General features: G+C 38.5%; 3 protein-coding genes across 3 annotated transcripts; 1 reads left to right on the top strand and 2 right to left on the bottom strand.

Annotated features, from left to right (window-relative positions):
- Window positions 1–588: 588 nt before the first annotated feature.
- On the bottom strand, window positions 589–5728 carry LOC140780101 (aldehyde dehydrogenase family 3 member H1). The gene is made up of 10 exons (XM_073125440.1): window positions 5252–5728; window positions 4545–4613; window positions 4334–4430; window positions 2724–2930; window positions 2265–2380; window positions 2050–2154; window positions 1787–1959; window positions 1609–1699; window positions 1233–1382; window positions 589–1020 (listed from the first exon to the last, which is right to left on the bottom strand). Exons 1-10 carry the CDS (start codon window positions 5459–5461, stop codon window positions 781–783), a joined length of 1458 nt encoding a protein of 485 aa, XP_072981541.1. The 5' UTR covers window positions 5462–5728; the 3' UTR covers window positions 589–780.
- Window positions 5729–11648: 5920 nt separating this feature from the next.
- On the top strand, window positions 11649–13197 carry LOC140780124 (NAC transcription factor 32-like). The gene is made up of 3 exons (XM_073125478.1): window positions 11649–11852; window positions 11962–12248; window positions 12500–13197. Exons 1-3 carry the CDS (start codon window positions 11690–11692, stop codon window positions 12914–12916), a joined length of 867 nt encoding a protein of 288 aa, XP_072981579.1. The 5' UTR covers window positions 11649–11689; the 3' UTR covers window positions 12917–13197.
- A 938-nt stretch (window positions 13198–14135) lies between these two features.
- LOC140758507 (protein CELLULOSE SYNTHASE INTERACTIVE 3) lies at window positions 14136–23168 on the bottom strand. The gene is made up of 8 exons (XM_073094702.1): window positions 22918–23168; window positions 22512–22647; window positions 22196–22315; window positions 18912–21975; window positions 15933–18477; window positions 15021–15475; window positions 14801–14917; window positions 14136–14707 (listed from the first exon to the last, which is right to left on the bottom strand). Exons 3-8 carry the CDS (start codon window positions 22252–22254, stop codon window positions 14549–14551), a joined length of 6399 nt encoding a protein of 2132 aa, XP_072950803.1. The 5' UTR covers window positions 22255–22315; window positions 22512–22647; window positions 22918–23168; the 3' UTR covers window positions 14136–14548.
- Between the last annotated feature and the right edge of the window lie 378 nt (window positions 23169–23546).

Below are 23546 nucleotides of genomic sequence, written 5' to 3' on the forward strand. Positions count from 1 at the left end.
ACTCGCCTACCTAAGGCTAAACTTGATGGCTAGACTTGATCAAACCATGCAGCCCGTAGGTGCCCGGCTTGGAGCCGGTTTGGGTCTGGTCCGGCTTGAGCCCAAACTACTCATGGGTGGCAGGGGCTAGCCCTTTACTTTTGGCCTGAAAATCTGGCCCGCAACTAAGTCCGTCCGTCTATCGTTGTACATTATTTTTGCACATATTTAAAAAAAATTAATATAATATTTTTTTAAATGGAGGAATAGAAATATTTTTAAATAATAAGCTAATGGTAAAAAAAAATTTAAAATAGCTAAAAGGTAAGTCGGGCCCACTAGCTTGATCTCTCACATGTCGGCCCGCCCAATAATCACATCTACCTAAGGCCAGGCCGACATGTTGGACGACGAAAATGCCCTTTTTTAGGCCATTTTTGATAGAATTAAGATATATGTATCAATGCATTGATTCATTATAATTTTAATTACGTATACAACCTCTTCTTTTTTTAAAAATAATTTTGAGAAATTAATTGTGCATTCGCAAACAACAAAGCTTTCCTTTTGACATACAGGAAAAGGTGATATATGCAGGAATCTGACATCTTGATCCAATCTATAATAAAATTTATTATCTTGAAATCCATAATGTAAGCCAAGAGAAGAGAGAAGAACATATAAGCAAGCACCCTAAAGTATAAGCCCTTCAACATCAGAGTCAGGGTTTCTATATGATACAATATCAGGCGAACAACCGAATAAATGTGACATATATCATCGGTATGAAGAACTAACTAATCATTCTCTGGGCCATCCGAGTAGAGCAAGAATTAGGGCCATGATATTGCCGTTCAACAGTCCCCTCAGAATTTTCTGCTTAGCTGGTGTATATGGAGGGTACCTCGCCTTAGCTTCCCCGCCAAAACCACGCGATAAGACAGCTTTCTTATGACTAAATGCTTCAAAGGAGAATTTGCCATGGTAAGATCCAGTTCCACTCTCTCCAACTCCACCAAATGGCAAGTAAGGGTTGGCGAGCTGCATTGCAAATGAGTATCAGATTTGTGTCTCTTTAAGTTTCTGGGATACAATTAATTAGATTGATGAGCAAAGAAATCTTTTTCAACTATGAAGCTTGTTCACATTATTTTTCAGGTTTATGCAAGTGAGCAATGATGAGATTCTGCGGTGCTGTCAATTACAGATTGCATGCATGTGTATGTGAAAGAAAAATTTAAACAGAAACTTACATGTAAGACTGTGTCATTTATGAGGAGTCCTCCAGCAGATACATTTTTCACAAACTGCTCTTCCAGCTTCTTGTTCTTGGTAAAAAGATAAGCAGCAAGAGGCTTTGTCTTTGAGTTGATAAAAGCAAAGCTGTCTTCCACCTTGTCAACCTAATTAAATCAACCAAAACATACACAGGTAACTTTAGCAGATTACCCTCTAGCTTCAGACATACTTACCATCTAAGGAAGCTAGCATACTGTGAAAGGTTATTTTGGTGATTCTATAAACAGCTTTAGCTTCCTATGCAACTTTTTCGAAAAATAATAATAATAATTTGTTTATAGAAAAGAAAGACTCAAGTTCAAAAAATTGTGTGAGAAGAGAATTTCTCACCGTGATGATTGGAAGTAGGGGACCAAATATCTCGTCCTTCATAATTACTGAATCATGTGGAACATCTAATAAGAGCGTTGGAGCAATTTTCCTGAGGCAAAGTGGAACAAAGTTGAGATTCAATGGCATTTAAACTTCTGTAACAATCAAAATAGAAGTTCTAATATATGATGCTTACAGCTGCTTTTCATCTCTCTTCCCTCCGTAAATAATCTTGTCAGATACATATTTTTCATCCAATAAACTTGTCAAGCGACTGAAATGATTGTAATTCACAATGCGAGACAAGTCTTTGGACTCTAAAGGATCCTTCCCATAAAATCTTTCCAAAGTTATCTTCAGAGAATCCACCTGTAAAAGTCATAATCCACTAATGAGAAATAGAACGATGTCATCAAATCCTTACTCCACTTAATTCCACATAGTCATGGATAAGTCTACCAGTTCTTTAGCAAAAGATTTTGTTGTGATAATATAATCTGGAGCAATGCAAGCTTGCCCACTATTGCATCCCCACTTGCCCACTGCAATTCTTTTAGCAGCAACCTACAAACATTAATTGAAAATAAGAACGAAACACTCACATGAGAAAGTGAATTATCAGTACTTTCAGTTTACAAAATCCAGTAATTTTCCATACAACGAGAGATGATTACTTTGAGGTCTACATTCGAGTCAACAATAACAGGAGATTTTCCTCCAAGCTCCAAAACTACTGGAGTTAAATGCTTTGCCGCTGCAGTCATCACAATGCGGCCTACTTTTCCATTACCTGTATGGTTTTGAAGCACTCAGATATAAATTAAATAGCTCGTGGACATGTATATAGATTACAAGTTCTTTAAACACCTTAAATAGGCTGTATACTTTCCGACATTTGTCAAATGTGGCATAACAAAGCATACTTGTACTAACAGAAAACATTATGTTTAAAAGTATAATCCAGATTACTAAGTAGTAAGTACTTAAGCCTCATGTACAGCAAGTTGAGAAGCTAAACAGAAGAGTAACATTGTTAAACAGATGGTGGACAACAAGAGCAAGCATTTGATACAAGTTTAACTATGAAATTAATGCCTTTTGCCAATATGTGAGGGGCATTATTAAGTAAAAACCTGTATAGAATATTTTATCCCACTTTTGTTCCAAAAGAGCTGTTGTTTCAGGAATGCCCCCCTCAACTACTTTTATGCAAGATTCGTCTATGTACTCTGGTAAAAGTTTTGCAAACAATGATGAAGTGGACGGCGCAACTTCCGATGGCTTTAGGACAGCAACATTGCCAGCAGCAATAGCTCCAATGAGTGGTTCAAGAGATAATACTGAAAAGAATAGTCACAGTTAATACTTAACCTAGGCGTTCTGATTGAAATAACATATACTTCTTCCATAAAGGAAAGATACCATCAAAAATAAATTTCAACAATAAATAATGACACAGAACAAGGAAAACTAACAAAATGTCTTCATAGCTAGAAACTGAATAATAGACACTTACTAGTTACAACAAATACCAGGGATCATGTGACCTTGGTAGCCTTAAAATAACTACAATTTAAAATGGGTAAATGAGAAGCACCTGAAAGATTTCTTTAAAAATATTTTAAAAGATACACAAAGATGAAAGCTAAACAAATAAACTATTCTATAACTGACTTCTAGTAAAGTGACTGGTGCTCTGCTAACTGCTAAAATAAGGGATGTGCACTAACCAAAGTTCCGTAGGTAGAAGATCCAATTAAGTCACAAAAAATTAAGATGCTCATAGAAGAGAAAGCACAATGTAGAGAACTATGTACACCTAGAATAATCGGGAAGTTGTTTTAAATAGAAATACACAAGCATGTTATTCTAGACATTTTATGGAAGATCTACACAAGCATGTTATTCTAGACATTTTATGGAAGATCTGCGCAAGCATATTAAGACTTCCTACCTCTAGAGGATTCTTTTTCTTGTTGCAGAAGATCTAACATAGCACAATTCTTCTAGTGCAATAACATTTATATAAGACTGGAAGATCATTCATCAATTTCACAGGAACATGTCAGAAGCCCACGAATAATTTATCTTCAGCAACATATATAAACTATATAGGACTTGGATTAAATGGAAAGTGCTCAAGCCTGAAGGAAACAGGAATTTGGCAAAAGAACTTGTCAATATAGAGTCTCAAGCAAGCGCATGTGGTGTCCCAGGAAGCTCACTTAATGCCTCCAACAATGTACAAGCTATAGAACTTCACGCAAAGCAAGATACAATTATTCCAGAAAACGAAAGCATTCCAGCCAAACAAAGCTTGTTCGATCCAACTATATCAAAAGAAAAAACTCTGACAGTATAGAAAGCATGTAAGTGTATTCTAACACAGCCTTGGAATAGAAATATGAAAGTGAAGGAACATTTCTTTTCTATTAAGTTGAAGAAACTTTGACAACGGAAAGTTATCTTATGCAGAGAAAAGTTCCTTGACTTCCCAACTCTAATGGCAGGTGTTCAGATCTTGGAAAGAAGCTCTAACAGGGGTAAGGTATGCATAACAGATAAAATTAAACTTCAGTAATAAACATAACCTCAAAGTTAAAAAAAAATTGGGCTTCTTGCCACAGCAGATACACTGACTCCAAGAAACTACCTTTGCCAGACCATATCAGATTTCAGTACTTTAAGAAAAGGTTCCCTAAATAAGTACATGTTTCAAGATAAATCGGATCATGCTACTTACAGAAGGGATAGTTCCATGCTGATATAATCAGCACAACCCCAAGGGGCTCTGATACAATTTCCGCAGTTGATGGATAAGTAGTAACAGAACTTCGCACCTGTTAAATATTGATTACTTAGAAATCAATGCTCTCAGCAGAAGAATAGTACAAATACTGACACATGAATAAGGTTTAGAGTTTAGGGTTATTTCTTCTTGAACCAAGCAATACCTTCTCTGGCTTTATCCAAATTTTCAGTTGTTTTAGAGCAAATGTACATGCTGACTTTGCCATTGAGATCTGCATCATGAAAGTTGGTTATGAGTAAATGGAAAACTCAGTTCACATTACTAGAACATAAGCAATAACAGGTGGAAGAAATACTAAAAAGGGTTAACATGAAAATTTACGAATAATTCCAATACAAATTAGAGAAAATGGAATTTGACGTCAATAAGTAATCAAGCAGCATATCTCAATTAGCATCACCCCAACAGAGTGACAAGAAATCTTACCAATTAATACAGCACAAGTACTTACCAGGCAAACGAAGAAAAGTAGACGCACACTCTACAAGAAAACCATACTTCCAATACGATGAATAGAACAATAAAAGCAAAAGATTTTTTTTCTTTTCTTTTTTCTATTTTGCAACTAATCTAAAGTAGCCAAGTTACATCAATTTATCCATGCAAAAACATAGAACCAGTTTTTTTTTTTTTTTTTTTCAATCAAGAAATGGCATCAAAACCCCTGTAATTCAAGAACCCCAGCCAAGTCCAATCCACCGTTAATTGATTCCTAGGGTTCACCGGAACCAAAGCTCCCATCAAATCCTCCACAATCCAACATTCAGTAACACATAATCATGCAAACAAACCCAATCTAAAAACGAAACCAAACAAGAATGCAAAAAAGAAACAAAAAATATCAATAACCTCATGGAGATAGCTCTCAATCTCGGGCTTTCCGAGATCCTCTCGGAGCGCCTCCATGATTTCCTTCTCCTTCTCATCGATCAATCTCGCAATGGACTTCAACTGCGCCATCCTCCACTCGTACTCCTTCGTCCTCCCCGACTCAAACATTCTCCTCAAACCCCCCACCATCTCCGCTGCCTTCTCCGCATCGACTCTCTCTCCTGCCATGGTTACAATTGCTCCTCCTCCTCCTTCCTCCTTCCTCCAATCACTCGAGAATATATATAACAGATGAGAGGATGAGATAGATGGCGATTGGAGACGACGTGTTTGTCTAAATGTCAAAGAACAACGAGAGGCGAGTTGAAGTGAACCAGAAAACTGGAGAATTCGGATTGCTTCGGATCTCTCCAAAACCTTGGAGTTGGTGAGGAAAGCAGTCGGACTAAAAATAATATCCTCTGTTCACATCGAATACAACTCCCACTCACTTGATCTTCATCCTATCCCTATCTCTCATATATCTCTATACATACATATATATATATAATTAATAATTGGGTATTCTAGAAAGCATTATCCATTTAATTGTATTACAAGTAATTGTGGCATTAGTCTTCTACTCATTTAATCTAATACTTGCGGAACAAGTTTGACTATATATTATGTTTACAAGAAACGGGAAAAATTAAAGGAATCTTATTGCGGCAATAGCAATGATATGGGCGAAGAATCCGGGTAGATAGGCTCACACGAGTACATCCACACATATACAAACGTGTGCTAGGATAAATATAAATATTTATCTTTTGAAGGAAAATTATATTTTATACCCTTATTTATATTTTTTTTAATATTTCCAAGAGATAGGGCTGAACAATAAATTAATATTTAGTTTTTTTTTTTCACATTCTTTGATATAGAGGGTGCAAAATATAATTAATATTTTTTATTTTAATTGATACACCAATGGGGCCGGTATCTTTCCACATTTGGACTTCATTAATGCCACATCAATGGATGCAGTGAGAAGAGACTTGCAGTCGGTTAGAATAACTCAAACGAACGGGAGTGTGAGAATGGATTATGGAGATGGGCATTTATTGAAGGTTTGCCCGTGTATCAGGTACTTCACCCGTCTTGGATGCGCGATCGTCTGCATCCCCCGACTGCACGGAAGTCCTACAGTGGCAGATGAATTGTGGCCAATTAACGGACGCCAAGTTTTGGGATCTACAGAAACGTTGCGGCCGGATTGCAGACGATCTGCTTGCGTTTGGGTGGACAATTCCGTGCACGTCTTGGACTCGGAGCCTCATTTATTGTCGGATTCTCTTTGGTTGGCCCCACCAGATTGAGATCCCGTGCAAACACGGATGCACGGGTTTAGTATGTCGGCCAACCGTGTGCATAGAATGAGTTTACCGAATTAGACCGTAGCCCAAGCTTAATACTAAAACTTAATACTAAAAGGAGTTTTTGACCAAACTAGCCCTCTTTTTTAACTTATATATACTCAAATAGATCGTACCTTTCTTTGTAGCCCTTTAAAAATGCTATTAAGTTTAGTATTTTATCTAGTCAAAAATAAAACATTAAAAATACTTAAGAGTTGAGTATTTTATTTGAAATAAAATTTAAAATTAAAAGTAATTTAGATGAGCTACGATTTTTTTTTAATTTTTTATCACATAAACATATTTTATAATTAAACTGGATAACTGAGCATAAAATTATAATGTTACATAATTTTAATATTTTTATCTGTATCTTTCTCGTTCGACGTTTAATTAAGCTTCAATCAAAATCATTACATTTATTTTTCTTTTATATTTATAATGACATATTATATGTCTAAAATAGACTATTAGTTAGAAAATTAATGATCAGCGAAAGTGAATAATAAAATGTCATAATAAGATGTTGAATAATTTAGTATATTTAACAATAAAACACTTAACTGATTAGTGTTTTATGTGTATTTATTGTTGCTAGTAAAGTATTGAATTTTTTAACATCTTTTCTTTCAATAAAAATACCGATATGATTAGCATTTTACTTTGGCTGAATAAAAAAAGAAAAAGCTTAACAGTTTAATATTTTACTTAGGGCTACAATGAAATAGACACCTTTTGGTATTAAGTTTGAGGTGTAATATATTTCGGTATATAAATTTAAAGTGATATTGTATAGTCAAAAGCTCACCAAAATAAGTCTATTTTACTGTAGCACTAAATAAAACATTGAATTATTAAATATTTTACTTATTTAAAAGTAAAACAAACGATCATATAATTATTTTTGTAAATAAAACACTTATCTTATCATCGTTATTATTAAAATGTTTTATTAGGAAAATAATATACACATAAATCACTAAATAATTAAGCGTCTTATTATTAAAAACACTAAATTATTCGACGTCTGGTTAAGATGTTAAACTATTTCATTTCACAAATCATAATGTTTCTAACCAATAGCCCATTTTAGACATATAAAATGCTATTATGAAGATGAAATAAACACGAATATAATAATTTTGATCAAAAACTAATAATATATATATATATATATATATATATATATATATATATAAACTCTATAGTATCATATTTTTGTAATATAGTTTAGTTATAATATATATTATTGCAAAGAAATTTAAAGCTGACCAAGCTTTGTATCTCAACAAAAAAGGATGATACTTTTTCTAAATTTTATTTTTTCTGTTGTTAAAACACTAAATTTTGAAAAAAGGATGCCACCTTCAATTATTGTACTTGGTTTTTTTTTTAAAATAAATTAAATAAATAAAGGCAGTGCCACTGCGGTGTATTAGTATAAGAGACGTTAATTAAAAGGATTTAAATTAAATTTGAAATTGGTTGATAAAAGCTAGCTAGCTTTAGCTTCGACCAATTCCTTGGGCCATAATCGACCACGTGGCTGCTTCACGTCGCCCCGCCAGTCGTCGTCGTCGGCAGGAAGCTGCAGCGACTTCCAACGATCCCCCTCTCATTTGATTTGGAAAACTAGTTAAAGAGGTTATTGTCATCCGTTTTGTCTTCTCATCTCATCTTACAAGAGAATAGTTGTCAACTCATATCACAAGAGGGATGATAGCTGTGAGGTCTTGATGGTCTCTCTTCTGCACCATTGGCTGAGCTTTTGGCATGTCTGCTTGGTTACTTATCACAGTCCATGTTGAATGTCCAATTGTCCAAAGCTATTAATTGGGCTGACTGGTGGCACATTATTAGAAGTTGGCCTTTTAATAGCTCTGCCATCCTCTTCCTAAGTCTATTCTCCTTCCTGTATCTTATGGCAGAGACATCACCCCTGATCTCTCTCTTTCGAAGACGTGGATTGGGGTCGGATTCGAGTGACGTTAAATAGGGTTAGATCGCATCGGGTTTGGACTAAACCTAAAAGATAGAAAGCCTGTTACTATCCACTGACTTGATAAATAATCCGGACATGCCAAATGTATCCAATTAGATTCTATATTTTCTTATCCGGTGAGACGACGGAAGAGGAGGGAGAGAAGATGTGTGAAAATAGATTTTGTCGTATATTCTGAGTTTTGTTAAGTATGAGTTGATATTTATTACGAGTTGTGACATAAATGGGTAATAACAAAAAAAATTTGAGAGGAGGGAAAGGATTTGGGTAGTTGATATTTATTCGAAGACATCACTCCGATCTTTTTTAATACAGATGAGGGCCGAAAGGGTCTAGTTCCAAGTCGAGTCGAATTTTGACTCAATCCTTATTCGGCCACCGATCCATAGTCTTATGCTAGAAGATAAAAGGCCTGTTACTACCCATTGACCTAATAAGTAATCTGGCCACACTAAATGTACAAAACTCTTTATTAGATTTTATGTTTTCTTATTTCCATCCTTAGGGCGAGAGAAGAAAAGAGAGAGAAGATGGATGAAAACAGATCGTTCGAGTTTTATGAAATATGAGTTAATATTTATTGCAAGACTACGGAAAGAGAAATCAAATAATATTTTCTCTATTAATTTCAGGCCTTGTTAAGATAGAGTGGCTCAACTCCTAATACCTAGTTTTGGGCCTAAATCTTATCCAGGCCCATTAAAGATACCAAAATATAAACTTTAAGTCCAGGCTCAATGAGGTTAAGAGGACCAAAATGGATATAGCACACAATATGTAAGCAAGCAAAAAAAGATATAAACAACATAAACAAGATAAATGCAACTTGGAGAAGGGAAAGGGTACCAAAATGATAGTGATACATTAAAAAATTTGATAGTGATATTGAGCAGATAAAACATAATGGAAGCATGACAACAACCCAATAAGTAGATTAAATATTAAGCATATATATATATATATATATATATATTTTGTCCCTCTCCATTGTCAAGTTGATCATTTTTTTAATAGAGCTAATATCGTCATTCTTGTATAAAGCTTTCCAATGTATCTAAAATATTATTAGTGTTACTATCCCCATTTTAAATAAGAAAAAAATAATATAAATAACATCATATATTTTGACTATGCTATGAATTACAAATAAAGCTCTCTATTTGCTAAAAAAAATATCAAGTATAAATAATTAAGTATTATGTTTTAACTTAATTACAAAATCAAATTAAGCCTCCAAAATAATTTGAAAATAAATCAAGATACCGATTGGTTTTTTTTTTCAAATCAAGTATCTAAAACACTAAAATCTCGTAAGATCTGGATTCAAAATGAATGTTGTTTAATTGTAGAGATCATGTTAGACGAGTGAAATAAATGATAATTTAGAAAATATAAGAATACCATTTGAAATAAACAAACTAGTTTATATTTTTTAATTCCAGGCCATCATATGCTTGTAAAAATTAAAATTAAAGACAGGATGTCGCTCAGTATTTTTTTTTATAGCAAATAAGAGGCTTTATTTACTAACAATAAAAAAAAAATGATGGTGTTAATTATAAGATAATTAAAATATAGGATTTTATTTATAATTTGCTCTTTAAATAAATCTCAGGGACTGCTGTCATTTGACAAGAACAAGGAGATATTCTAAACTGGTAGCTCACATCATAATTAATATGATTTCATAATATGAAGTTGGTCAATTAATTACTTAATTAATTAATTAGTTGGCCCCTTCATGATCCATGATTCCATTAATTAAACAACTTTAGAACTTGGCCAAAGGTCATACCAACCATCTTAAAAACCATCTCTAGCCTTTACTGTAGGAATCTCCTACAATCAAATAGTTGGCAGCTTCTAAGTGGCCATGAACAGTAAGTGAATAGTATAAGTACGACAAGTACTCTGACTGCAACTAGTTCTTGCAACAGGATCGGTAGGAGCTGAAGACAATAATAATAATTAAAATAATCAAAACCATAATAATTAGAGAGCTTACCAGAGATCCCCTGAATATTTCTAATGAATCTCATTGGGTAGTTGACATCTGATGAGAAAATAATAACACTATAAATAAATAAATATTGGTTAGCCAGCATCATTATTTGATAGGACAGTGATAAAATAATAAATAAATAAATAAATAGGTTATTTTTCATGTTACCCTCAGGAGGTTTAGCTTAATTTCATAAAACTAAATATACTTAACCCTCATCTGATCTTAATTAATTAAATTAGAGGTCCAATTTAAAAAGTAATATTAGAAACAGAATTACAAAGATTTGGATAAGCTTTAATCATAATATCTAAGTTGAAAGTAGGAGGAGGCTTGTGAAATTGAGGGGGTTAAAGTGCAATTTACCCTAAATAAATTACTATTTAGCTTCTTCTTTTTTTCATCATTTTGTTTTGGTGGATCTGACAACGAATATAGTAAGATTCATGGGAGGATTTGTTCGCTTTATTTGTGGCGCATCTCGAATCTAAAGTATTGCAATATAAGTTAGTGGAGGATGTCGCAATTCACGCCTGCTGTTTTCCTCGTCATCGGCATCCAATTACCATGCAAGACTTTTTCACCACCACGCCGACGTGCCGAGACATGTCCTCGTCTCCACGCCGCGTCCTTTCTCGCGCGCGTTCGCGGTTCGCGAAAACAGCCTCCCACCCACGTCATCCGCGCAGCCGCCGCTGGATGGTGACGCCATGCGTCCACGTCATCCCTCTATTTTTGTCTGCTTTCTAATTTCTTTATTCTCTTCTCCCAGCCCGGCCCAGCTTCCGCGTCCCTTGAAAGGTCGCCGACAAGGAGAGCCACGTCGGACGCGAGAGCGACATCCGGGACGGGCCAAATTGGATGACGGAAGCGGTGACAGTATCACAGCTCAGGATGACCGGCGCGTGTGGGTATCTTCGTGTCAACTTGGCGAGGGGCTGACGTCCATTTGACGATTCCCCCTGGGAGCCTCGCCTATAAATACTGGACGGCTTCTGTTTCCCTAAGTTTTTATTTTAATTACTCGAACCCGAGAAGGAAATTAAACGAGAGGAATGGACGGCGGAGATCTGCAGCTGCCCCCCGGGTTCCGATTCCATCCGACGGACGAGGAGCTCGTGACGTACTACCTCTGCCGGAAATGCGCGGCGCAGCCGATCTCGGCGTCGATCGTCGCCGAGGTCGATCTGTACAAATACGACCCGTGGGATCTCCCAGGTCAGTCCGATCGAGAGAACAAACGGCCGAGGATTTCTTCTTTTGATTCCTTTATTATTATTATTATTATGATGTCTAGATTTTCAATTTGGATTCTGAATATTTCTAGGGATGGCGTCGTATGGGGAGAAGGAGTGGTATTTTTTCTCTCCGAGGGATAGGAAGTACCCGAACGGGTCGAGGCCGAACCGGGCGGCCGGGACGGGGTACTGGAAGGCGACCGGGGCGGATAAGCCGGTGGGGTCGCCGAAGCCGGTGGCGATCAAGAAGGCGCTCGTTTTTTATGCCGGAAAAGCGCCAAAGGGGGAGAAGACCAATTGGATCATGCACGAGTACCGCCTCGCCGACGTCGACCGCTCCGCACGCAAGAAGAAGAAGAACGATAATAGCCTACGGGTATGTTTGAATCATTTGGGGATATTTTGCATATCAAACAACACCCTACTTAATTTCTTTCAATTTTATTAATTTATTTTTTATTTCGGCCCTGCGTTCTTGATAAATACCAAAATATTAATAATAATATATACAGAAAAAATTGAGACTTTGCATCGGATCGATATGCTTATTATCTTTATCGTCTAGTTATTAGTATTTATGGTGTTAGACGTCTGACCAGTCGAGTGGATCCACGTGTTGCTCTGCAGTTGGATGACTGGGTGCTGTGCCGCCTCTACAACAAGAAGGGCGTGATCGAGAAGCGAACCGGGTCGGAGCGGAAGAATCCGAAACCCGTTCTACCCGAACCGAAGCAGGAGTGGGCACCGCGCGTGACCGACATGCTGTGCTTCGACGGCTCCGACTCGCTCCCGCGGCTGTACACGGACTCGAGCTGCTCGGAGCACGTGCTGTCGCCGGATTTCACGTGCGAGCTGGAGGTCCAGAGCCAGCCCAAGTGGGGAGGCATCGGCGTCGTCGGCAGCGGCGGCTACTGGGACGACCCACTCGGGTTTACCGATAATATATACGGCGGCGGCGACTCGATCCCACCACTGTCGCCCGCGGTGTTCTTCCGCGACCCCACCTTCCACGACATCGTCACGTACCTCCACCAGCCGTCTTAATCTCCGACATAGAGGGTATTCTCGTCATTTGAAATTTTGCTAACGTCCGCCGGCGTGGGCAAGCAGGCAGGCATGTTGACTGTCGTCGGATTATTAAGCTCGACCGTCGGACTGGGTGCTGGCCTTGATTAGCGTACTATGTTTCTATGTACCATGTATGTAGTTAAAGTGAAAATTTTTGGTAATCAGAGATTAGGAGCAGCTAATTCTTGTGCTGTTAGAGCGGCTGGAAAGATGGGTGCGCATTTTGAATGTGGAAAGTGGAAGGGTTAAGAGGTTGGGTGGGTTGGGGGGGGGGGGGGGGGGGGGGGGGGGGGGGGGGGGGCTTTTTCCTCGTTGTGTTTTGGTATAATCAATGGTAATATTGTTAATGGTGTTATTGATGTCATAGACTGATCGGTGTTCTGCAAGGAAATTAATATTTTACCACGTTATGACTTCACTCAATTTTATGAAATTATGGTCCATTTTTAATTTAAGTATTTAACTCTCGTATAATCTACGCTTAATTAAGATTGTTATTATTTTTTATTATATTTAATTTAATTAGACATCAAATTCGAAGATTCTTATTGGAGATTCGAATCTTATTGGAGATAAAGTTATATATATAAGTCTTTTATAAAAAAATAATACTCATTGAATTTTAAATAATATTATTATAATATATATATATATTATATTTTTATTATTTAAAATTTAGTTATATTATTTTAGATATATTAAAAAAATTTATTCAATCCTTTACAACTCTGTAAGATTGTAAAATTCCCACTAGCATGCTCAAATATGATAAAAAATATAGCGATTCTATATTAGTTAAGACCATATAAAAATTAATGCTTAAGATAAATTAAATATGCTTTTTTATTTTAGGTGTTTTGCCAACTTGGATGTCGTATAGATGAACCTGCGGAATAACTTTTGTTGAAGCTGTCGTTATCTTAATATTTTGGAAAGTTGGGTAGGTAAGGTAATGCATTCACTGTTGTAGTTTTTGACGTAATCTCTCTTCCCCTCCTAATAGATTTATAAAATGAAATGCATAAAAAAGTAGGTATGACTCGTGAAAGCTTTCTAAAGAATTCATCTTTCACCATCGTGAATCAAACTGAAGAAACTTCAATTTATAAGATTCTAATTTGAGGATATGGAAACATTCTTATAATGAGGGAAATAAAACATCAACGTAGAAGTTTACAAACAACTACTTCAGGACTGGAGAATTGAATTGAATTAGTCATCTGCTGCATCAAAAGGGAGCAGGCCTCTCATACATTACTTGGAAGATCTGTTCAATAACACATACAAAACAATGGTGGACTAATCTTCTCACATTCTCACGAGAAAGGAAGCAATAAACCACCACTCAATGGTGACTCTTTTGAAGGACCAACATGCCTATGCTAATTACAGACGACAAACTCACCTGTACAAAGGGTTAACAGCCAAGAACTGCTTCTAATTGCGTGAGCTGCTTACAATAGCTCTGTCCAGACTCTAATCTCATGACTCTAGGAACCAGGAAGTTGCACATTCTTCAGGATAGCTATGAAGAGAGCTTCTGCTCGTTCTTGTAGCTGCCTCTACTACGAAATTTTGAGAGAGCCTCATGTAGATTATATTTCAATTTTACATGCCATCATTGGATGTCCTATTTGACCAAACAATCTCAATTTCGAGTGTCCGTGATCCGTCCTTGCTTCCATCATGGTTGAGGCTAAAAAGTCCACTATATACTCCTTCAGTGACAACTTTGTCTATTTGAATAGTAACTCTCCCAAGGGTCGACTACAATATGAACACAACATCTGAGTGTGAATGTGAGACGATAAAAATATGGCCTAAAAGCTCCAAAAGAAAAATAGTACCAGATAAGCTTACCTTTCCAAATGTATTTTTGCTTTTGCAAAGAATATAAAGCTTTTGCCCTTTTGGGGGAACGTCAAATGCCCAAGTAAAACCTTCTTTCCATTCTGGAGATGTATTGTGGCTCACCACCTACAAGACAGTCAACAAAATCATCAGATATAGGTAAAAGACAGAATTCCAAGACATACCCAAGATAGAACTATAAAACCAAGTCTGTTCCCACGTTACCCACCTTGGTCTGCCTTGGAGGACCATTTCCTATTTTCAGACAGCAGAAAGCATTTGTGCCCCCCATTGTCTGCTTCAAGTTATTCCCACGTTTAATTGTCACTGTCAAGCAACCGGGTAAGCAGTGTAACAAGCTATCAGCTCTTTCATGAAAACTGGGTGGGCAGGTCTTCATAAGCAGTTGTAATATGGGTATGGCTTCAGCAGCAATCAGGGCTTGCGCTTTAGCAATATCTTCATTCATCTGTGCCCATGATTCCTTCAGCAAGCAAAGTGTGTCGAGCACAGTCTCCTGAGCAGCCTCATTTCCAGACTTCAATGCACCCACCAAATGTGGGATGCACAAAGTTGCTGCTTCAGAAGTGCGGAGTTTCTTGAAGTTGGTAAATATCACATATATTGTTCTCAGAACCTCTTCATTGATTGTTGCTGTGGACCACATTTCTCTCTCCAAGGCAGCTGCAGCAAGTTGAACTCGAGATTAGCAAAACTACATTATTACAATTATTCAAGAAAAAACAGTCTATATTCTAGTATGGATTTACAATATGTCAAGCACATTGCCAACTCTTCAAGTGAGATGTACTCTAATTGCCATAACAGGAAAAGGAAAACATAATATTATTTCTGAATATTATGTGAAATGTAGCATTAACGTGGAACTAGATAATCACTTGGGGATAAAAGTTGACCAAGCTGTTCAGAGACAGTTCAATGTTATCTTGAGCTCGACTTTTGCAGAGCCAAGATCAAGCCAAACTCTAAGATTCAGTTTAAATTATGCAGATCTGAATACTAATATGAGAAGCAGGCTGATGCCTGATAGGCTATGCTTGGTTCAAGTGGCTTGGAATTGAGCCATCGAACAACACTTAAAAATTGAGATCATCTTGCTAGAATCTGTTGAACGACTTACCAGTAAGAGACCTGATGAGCTCATTCGACACATATTCTTGGAGTGTATGATTTGAAAATAGATACTTAATCAGCAACGCAGCTTGTCCAGCAACTTCTGCATTGGGAGATAGAAGCAGTTCCTGTACGACCAAAATACCTCCAGCCTCGGCTACTGCACGCCTATTTGTCCTACTGTGCATAACTAAGCTTTGCAGAGCACATATTGCAACCATTGTCATCTCTTCTGTTGGCTGGTCTTCAAGCAGGCTTATTAATGCGCGACATGCAGATACAGCATCACTTGCTCTAGCAAGTACATTATGCTGGAAAAGGTCACCAAGTGCAAGAGTTGCCAAAAATTTAGCTGATTGTGACCTAGTCTGTGGATCTAACAGATATTGAGAGAGGGGAGCAATTGCATATTTGGCGACCTTCATTTCTCGCACTCTCACATTGTTAAAGAGTGCTTCAAGCAATCTTCCACAAGCTTCTTCACATTGATGAGATCTCATGAGCTCTAACAGTGCATCTACTGCACCAGCTTCAGCCATTGGTACAGCATTTGTAGCATTATTTCTCTCTTGAACAAGGAGAGCACTGAGAGCTACTGTAACAGTACCCTCCACTGCGGAACTCAACATCCTCACAAGTACAACTGTTGATACTTTGAAATAATATTCAGAATTCGATCGCAGAACATTAGATAAGACAAGTGCCGCGGACTCCCATAATGCATGACTTGGCTGCGGATCATCCTGGACAATTACCTTTGAGAGCTCAAAAATGCCCCCTGCATCAGCCACAGCCTTGGGCCAACTGATGGAAATACTCTCGAGTGCTTTAATAGCTGTTTGCTGTAAGCTCAAAATTCCAATTCCAGCAAGTTGCACAAGAGGGACTACAGCACTTTTTGTCGTAATATCCTGTTGGAAATGCTCCTGTTCCAGGAGGTGTGACAGTACTTCAGTACCAAGCTGCTGGATAGCTTGAGACGGAGACTCGAGAAATGATATCAAAGGCTCAATAACTTGACTGGGTGTTAATTTCAAGGTTGTTAAGCTCTGTGGCTTCTCCAAAATATTTACTAGTGCTTGCAACGCACTCTGCTGTCCCCACATGGTAAAATCTGGACGCTGTAGAACCAGAAAAAGAGGCTCTACCATTCTTGCAGCAGCTGAGCTTCTAGCAATACCACTATTGTTAGTAAGAATGCGAAGCAACTCTGCAATTGAAGAGCTGACAGAAACAGGTGCCTCAAGAATCATATCAAGTGCATTCTCAATAACACCAGCTTTTACCATCTCAAGCTTGCAGTGTGGGCGGTCAGTTCCCAACTTTATGAGAGAACTTATACTGGCTGCTGATAACTGATGATTTGTCCCAGAAACAAATCTAACAAGCAGATCTATGACGTCGGAGGTTGCAGCTATATTTGCATGGTCCTCATCATCCAGCAATCTCTCAAGAGAACAAACAGCAGACTCTACAACCAAACTAGAGTCTGTTGTCATCAGAGATATTAAAGGTTGTATACATTCTGAGGCAATTGGTGTTGCCCTCACACTTGAATTTCCAAACAAAACATAGCAGAGTTGGGCAGCATTTTTCTTAAGTTCCAACGATGAACTGAAAGCCAAAATTTTGTAAAGGCTTTCAAGTGGATTTCCCTCCACGTCAGTCAATGATGATGCCTTTGAAATATTTCCAGCAGTAAGCTTGATCAGTGCAACAAGCGCAGCCTGTTGTTCCTTCTCATTTCCTGAATCAAGCATGTCAACTAATGGTTGAATAGCTTGCCTAGCCATTTCGGTGTCTCTGATATTATCCGAATCAAAAAGTTCCTGCAAAGTCCTTGTAGCACTAAGCCTAGCATTTCTTGAGCCCAAACGTAAAACAGCTATTAGCTGATTCAAAGTGCTCAAAGAAGCTTCATGGTGAAGCAGGTCCGAATTGCGGTACAAGATTCCCAGAAGATCTGTTATAATGGTTTCAGTTGAGTCTTGAGGACTTAAAGAGAGATATTTAGTCAGAGCATCCAGCGCCCCAGCTTCAGCCATAGTAATTTTGTTTGTCTCGCTGCCTTCTGCTAGCCGAGTCAGGAGGTGAAGAGCAATCAGAGGTGCACCTGGTCTATCAGGCATTGGCCTCAAAAGGTCCACTAATAAAGGTATAGACTTACGAGCAGTGGCACCTGTTCTCACATCTTCCAGCTCGTAAAGATGTTCCAATATTACTTGACCAGGATTGTTTGCCAGTTTGAATTCCTCAGACATGACAGTGAGGTTTGACAGATCATATTCGATGTGTCCGATCAAAGTTATTATGCTTCCAACAGCACCAGAATTTGCAATTGCAAGTTGTACCCCTTTATTCCCAAAACAAACAAGACTAGCCATAGCCTGAGCAGCAAAATATCTGTCAATTATTTCATCAGACTTCAGCAACAAATTCAGAGAAGATAATGTCTGCATGATTACTGAAGATTGAACCACCATTGGATCCTGAAACAAAATAGCCAAGAGAAGGGCACTGATCCATATTCCTTCTGTGTCTTCAAATTCTGCCTATAAATGAAAAATCATTTACAAGTCAAAATTCGACGTAGAAAAAGAGAACTGTGAGACTGTGAGCTAAATGTAGATTAATGAAAATGGTATACTAAAACTAATGATCCTGGATACAACATTTCTCAAAAAAAACAGAAGTCACAAGATGGTCAAAGTTGAGATGCAAGCATATTAATATGCAGCCCATTAATTTCAGGATTTTGTTTACCTTTAATAAAGTTAGGACAATGAACTTGAAGCTAAAGCTACCCACAGAAAAGAGAAAATTTGTCCAACAGAAGAAAAGCTACATTACTGGCTGTTCACCTCAGTATATCATCCTATAATTTATAAGCAAGCTGATTCTAAGCAGGCTTGTGGATTAACACAACAAAGAGAGGTGTATAAGCAAGTAGTATGGGAGAAAGGTAAAGAAAGCTTTAAGGCCAGACCTGTGGATTAGCAGTATAATTTGCAAGTTTATCGGAGAGAATCTCAACTCCACCAGCATCCAGAACTATATGCTTGGTCTCCGCTTGAGAAGAACAAATAATTGTAAGCAACCACAAGGAAACTGTTTCTCCTAAAATCCTTGCTGGACTAGAAACCTCAGAATCATTTCCTTCACGATGAAACCCATTTTTCTCCATGTAATGCATCGGAGACCTAACTTCAATTTCTAGAGAGCTGGATGTGGAATGATGTTTCAGCATATCAAGCAGCGAATATATGAACTTCTGTAGAAGTCCTGATGCATCAAGAACATCAAGGGACTCTTTACTGTGCCCCTTTAAGGCACACATGAGAAGAGCCGCCCCGCCAATTCTCACTTCTAGACTACAGGACTCCATAAACCTGGTGGCAAGGGACACAATACACCCTTGTCTTTTGACTAAGTGATCACCAAGTAGAACAGGTTGGTTCTGACATAGCCTTGAGAGTATTTCAATTGTCTTATCTTGCACAGAAGGAAGCCCAACAGCCAGGCACATAACCAATGGCTGCAAGCTTTCTGAAACTTCAGCAAGGGCAGTCCAAGGGGGGAAGGCAAAGTTAACACTATCTTTTGTCCTAGCCATTATAGCAAGTACATCTAGGGCATCCAAGCTTTTAGCACCTTCAATGTCCATGGCAGCTAAAGAATCCAGTAGTGCATGAGCTGTAAAACGACACAGGGAGTAATCGGGAAGCACATCACTAAGTGGGAAGTGGTTTAGTAATTGATGAAGAGCCCGAGAAGAACTCTTCTTGCCTTCCAAAGTGCCTTCTTTCAGCACTCTAGTCAAAGCCAAGACAACATCTTCAACTAGAGCTTCTCCGGCTATCTGTGGATCTGAAAGAAGATTGGCTAACGTAGCAACTGCAGTTTCAGCACCATCAATGGAGGATGTTTTTGCCATCACTATAAGGGGTTGTACATCTCCCTCTGCTATATAAGCCATCTTATTCTTAGATTTAGCATTGGCTGGACGGGATAGTGCTCCTAAAGCTCGTGCAGATTGTGTTGCAATAACTTGAGTTTTACTTGTCAAAAGCTTCATGCATGGATGAATAATCTCATCAGTTGCAAGACTGTCACAGATGTCCTGTCGCATACTAAAAAGATCAGCTAAGACAGATGCAGAACGCTCTTGTAGTTCTTCGTTTGATGAGTTAAGAACTTGAACAAGAGATCTAAGCCCTTTATTTGCAGGAGCCCCCTTCTGCACCAAATCTTTATGAGAAGCCATCATAAGAACATGACCCAAGACTGTGATTACATGGGCCTTTGAACTAAGAGAGTCGGAAAGGAGCAAGGCCAGCAACTGATTGATGGTAGCAGAGTCAGCATATCGTATTAGCTTCTTGAGTGCCTTAGCAGATGCCTCTTGCCCTCTAGGGCTACCACTCTTTAGAACCCATAATAGTGCTGAGACTGCTCCAGCACTCTCAACACACGCACGAATGTCATCACTATGACAGCACAAGTTCCACAACACGTGGGCTGCATCTTCCTTTGCTTTCTGGGATCCTGTTTCCAGTAACTGCACCAGGGGAGGGATGCCCCCAGCAGCTGTTATTGCCCACTTGCTGTCATCAACTTGATCAGTTAAGATTGCCAGCAAACCAACTGCATATTCCTGATGTTGCTCACTGGAAAGTCCAAGTAATGATATTAGCAACTGAATTCCCTCTCTCTTTCCAAGAGCATCCCATATTCCAACACCATCACAACACAAGCTAGTTAGGGAAATGATCAGATGTTCCTGAACATCCACAGAAGCCATGGTTATCAGACCAATCAGAACCTTTTTTGCAACTGAGTTATCAAGTTTGTTAAAAAGACAAAGGTTGCTGTAGAGGCTGGCCAAAGCCTCAAGAACACGATCCTGAACCAACTTGTTATCCTGGGGTTTGAGTAGTTTTATCAAGATATTTTCTATCTCAACTGGGTCAAATACTTTCTCTTCGTTGTCATCAAAAACCATCAGGGAATATGCAAGGGCTCCAAGTATGTCAGCAATGGCAGCACCTATGTTAGGGCCTTGGGAAAGTTCTCCAAGATAAAGTATCAAAGAAGTCATACCACCACAAATATTTGCTAAAGCACGAACTGCATGGATCTGTAGAGCATGACAAGACTCGCCTTGCATACACTCCTTCGAAGGAGCTACAACAGCTCCAATTAGAGCAGGTAAGCCACCCGCATCCACCACAGCTTTCTTAGCCATGGTAGATTTGGATGAGAGGGCCTCCAAAGCATCAGCAGCACTTGCACGGACAGAAATATCATTATCTCGCCTTAGAAGACGGAGGAGGGCTTTAATTGCTCCAGCGTCTATAACTTTGGGAATACTGTCGCCAAAAGCTGATATCAAGCGTGCCAAGAGGGAAGCAGCATTTGACTGGGCAGCAGTATTGTCTGAAGAAAGAAGACCAGTGATGATCTCCACCCCACCAGCTTCAAGTGTTGCCCTCCAGTATCCATCTTTGTCCCCACAAAGATTCCTTAACGCCCCAGTCACAAAACCCTCAACCACCCTATCTTGTCCACTCCCAGGGTTGAGCAAATCCCAAAGCGTAGGCACAACACCCTCGGTGACAAATATTTTCATACCAATGTGATCATCTGAGAGCCCAGTGGAGGATACTTCAAAGACAGCTTCGGCTGCAGCCTTCCTTGCCTCAGCAGATTCAGACTTCAAAAGACAAAGTAGCGGTGGTATGCAACCTCCTAGAAGAACCTTCACACGCAGGTCGTCTTCCTTACAAAGTATGCTAAGTGTTGCAGCAACATTAACTTTAGCTGTGGGTGTGCCACTTCTAAGGATAGAAATGAACAACGGCATGGCCTGAGAATGGCTGCCGACCAAAATCCTCGCTTCCTTTCTTTCTCGCACAAGTGCAAGCAACCTTGCGGTTATCTGCTCCTTCTCAGATGGAGAAGACATGCTAGCATGAAGCTGCTCCACAAAGCAAGCAACATCGGCCATTGTGCTTTCAGGGTCATCCATTTCCCCGAGTTCATTTGTTTCACTAAATTAACATAAATTGAGAGCAATGATGTCAGAAATGTCTGAAAACTCTAAGAAATTCCTGATTGTTGTTAAGTTAAAGATAATATAAAAGTAAGCATAGCATAATAGGATGTGCAAGATATATCATTTGTTTAGCTTTTACCTCTTTCAAATGTAATACAAAAAGTCATTCATAGAGGAGATAATAAAAAGAAGTTCTCAATGCAATGCATAGATACCGGGAACGAGATGATGGCGAAGAAAGCGCAGGCGAAGCAGGTTCTTCTCGAGGTTCCATAGAGCAAGATTTTGGCACGACTTAATAATTATCACCTCCAAAGCTTTGTTTTCCAGAACACCTATGCAGTGACATAGTGGAAATTAACTCAGTAGCACAATATACGATTAAGTGGATCTCATCAGGTACACGACTCTAGTTGAAACACAAACATCCATAATTCAGAAAGTCACAAAATTAGATTTTGGGATAAGATTCATGAACTAAAACGGTAAACAGCACAACAGGTTATAATTTTAAGATAAAGCAAATCTCACCTTCCAAAGAAAAAGGCAATGACCAAACCTAGGAATGACAACACAATCCTTCTTCCACTACCTCCTCCCCACAAATTGGAGGAGGAAGCTCACGGATCAGATCAACCGAACTCCCTCTCCGCACTCAATAGACCGTCTGCACAAGAAATTCACATCACGAATGGAGATCAGAGAACAAATAACGTCAGATCTCCTCCTCCCGTGCAAAATTTAAACCCAATTAAACAACACCCATCATGAGATCTCATAAAAATGAAGCCCCGAGTCTTGAAATCACAGCTATTAGTAATCCAGAAAGGAGCGGCATTTGGTCCAGAGTCAGGTAAGCATCGACTCCGAGATCAACAACATATCCGCATCACATCACATTGGAGTCGAAATTGGATCAGAATTTAGTGAGATTTACCTCGAGAACGCGAATCGGGAGACGAGAGAGTGAAAAGCTAGCGGTCAATTCACCTCCGAGGCAGCTGCGGCGGTGCGGTTACCGAACAATTGCCGACGTACGTAACAGATGCTGAGTGGCGTCTAGATAGAGAGCAAGAGAGAGAACGGTTTGGTGTGGTAGGACGACTCTGTATCTTTCTCTCTCCTCTTTCCACTTCTCTCTCTCTCTCTCTCTCTCCCGTTTGGGGAAGAAGAAGATGGTGAGATGGAAGAAGTGTCTGCGAGAGTGAAAAGGAGTGTTTTTGAGAGGGTTAGAATTTCTCAACCAAAAAAAAAAAAAAAAAAAAAAGAGGGGTAGAGGAAGGGACGGTGAATACTTTGGATGGAGACTATAAAACGAGACCCGAATTTGGAACCCTGTGATATAATTGGAGCCCGTGTGCGAAATACACCCTTTTAATCCAAAATAATCACTTGATGAAAATGTTTTAGATTAATTGCACTTCACTCTTTGAAACGTGTAATACCAATGTGTAATTATTATTATTTTTATTATACTTAATTAAATATAGGTTAAATTTAAATATTTTAATGAGAGATAAAATTATAAACGATTATTTAACGCATCTAAAATAATACTGATCTAAT

This window comes from Typha angustifolia, chromosome 3 (genome assembly GCF_048772165.1).
Source record: "Typha angustifolia cultivar Huaian chromosome 3, ASM4877216v1, whole genome shotgun sequence".
Taxonomy (NCBI): domain Eukaryota; kingdom Viridiplantae; phylum Streptophyta; class Magnoliopsida; order Poales; family Typhaceae; genus Typha; species Typha angustifolia.

Excerpts from the sequence above, each read along its gene's own strand:
- LOC140780101 (XM_073125440.1), bottom strand. The coding sequence starts at position 5,461 with ATGGCAGGAGAGAGAGTCGATGCGGAGAAGGCAGCGGAGATGGTGGGG. Across the intron at positions 4,431-4,544 it reads TTTGGATAAAGCCAGAGAAG|GTGCGAAGTTCTGTTACTAC; the intron begins GTATTGCTTGGT and ends AATATTTAACAG. Across the intron at positions 1,960-2,049 it reads AATCTTTTGCTAAAGAACTG|GTGGATTCTCTGAAGATAAC; the intron begins GTAGACTTATCC and ends TGACTTTTACAG.
- LOC140780124 (XM_073125478.1), top strand. The coding sequence starts at position 11,690 with ATGGACGGCGGAGATCTGCAGCTGCCCCCCGGGTTCCGATTCCATCCG. Across the intron at positions 11,853-11,961 it reads CGACCCGTGGGATCTCCCAG|GGATGGCGTCGTATGGGGAG; the intron begins GTCAGTCCGATC and ends GAATATTTCTAG. Across the intron at positions 12,249-12,499 it reads AGAACGATAATAGCCTACGG|TTGGATGACTGGGTGCTGTG; the intron begins GTATGTTTGAAT and ends GTTGCTCTGCAG.
- LOC140758507 (XM_073094702.1), bottom strand. The coding sequence starts at position 22,254 with ATGGAACCTCGAGAAGAACCTGCTTCGCCTGCGCTTTCTTCGCCATCA. Across the intron at positions 14,918-15,020 it reads GTCCTCCAAGGCAGACCAAG|GTGGTGAGCCACAATACATC; the intron begins GTGGGTAACGTG and ends ACTGTCTTGTAG. Across the intron at positions 14,708-14,800 it reads GCAAAAATACATTTGGAAAG|TCGACCCTTGGGAGAGTTAC; the intron begins GTAAGCTTATCT and ends TTCATATTGTAG.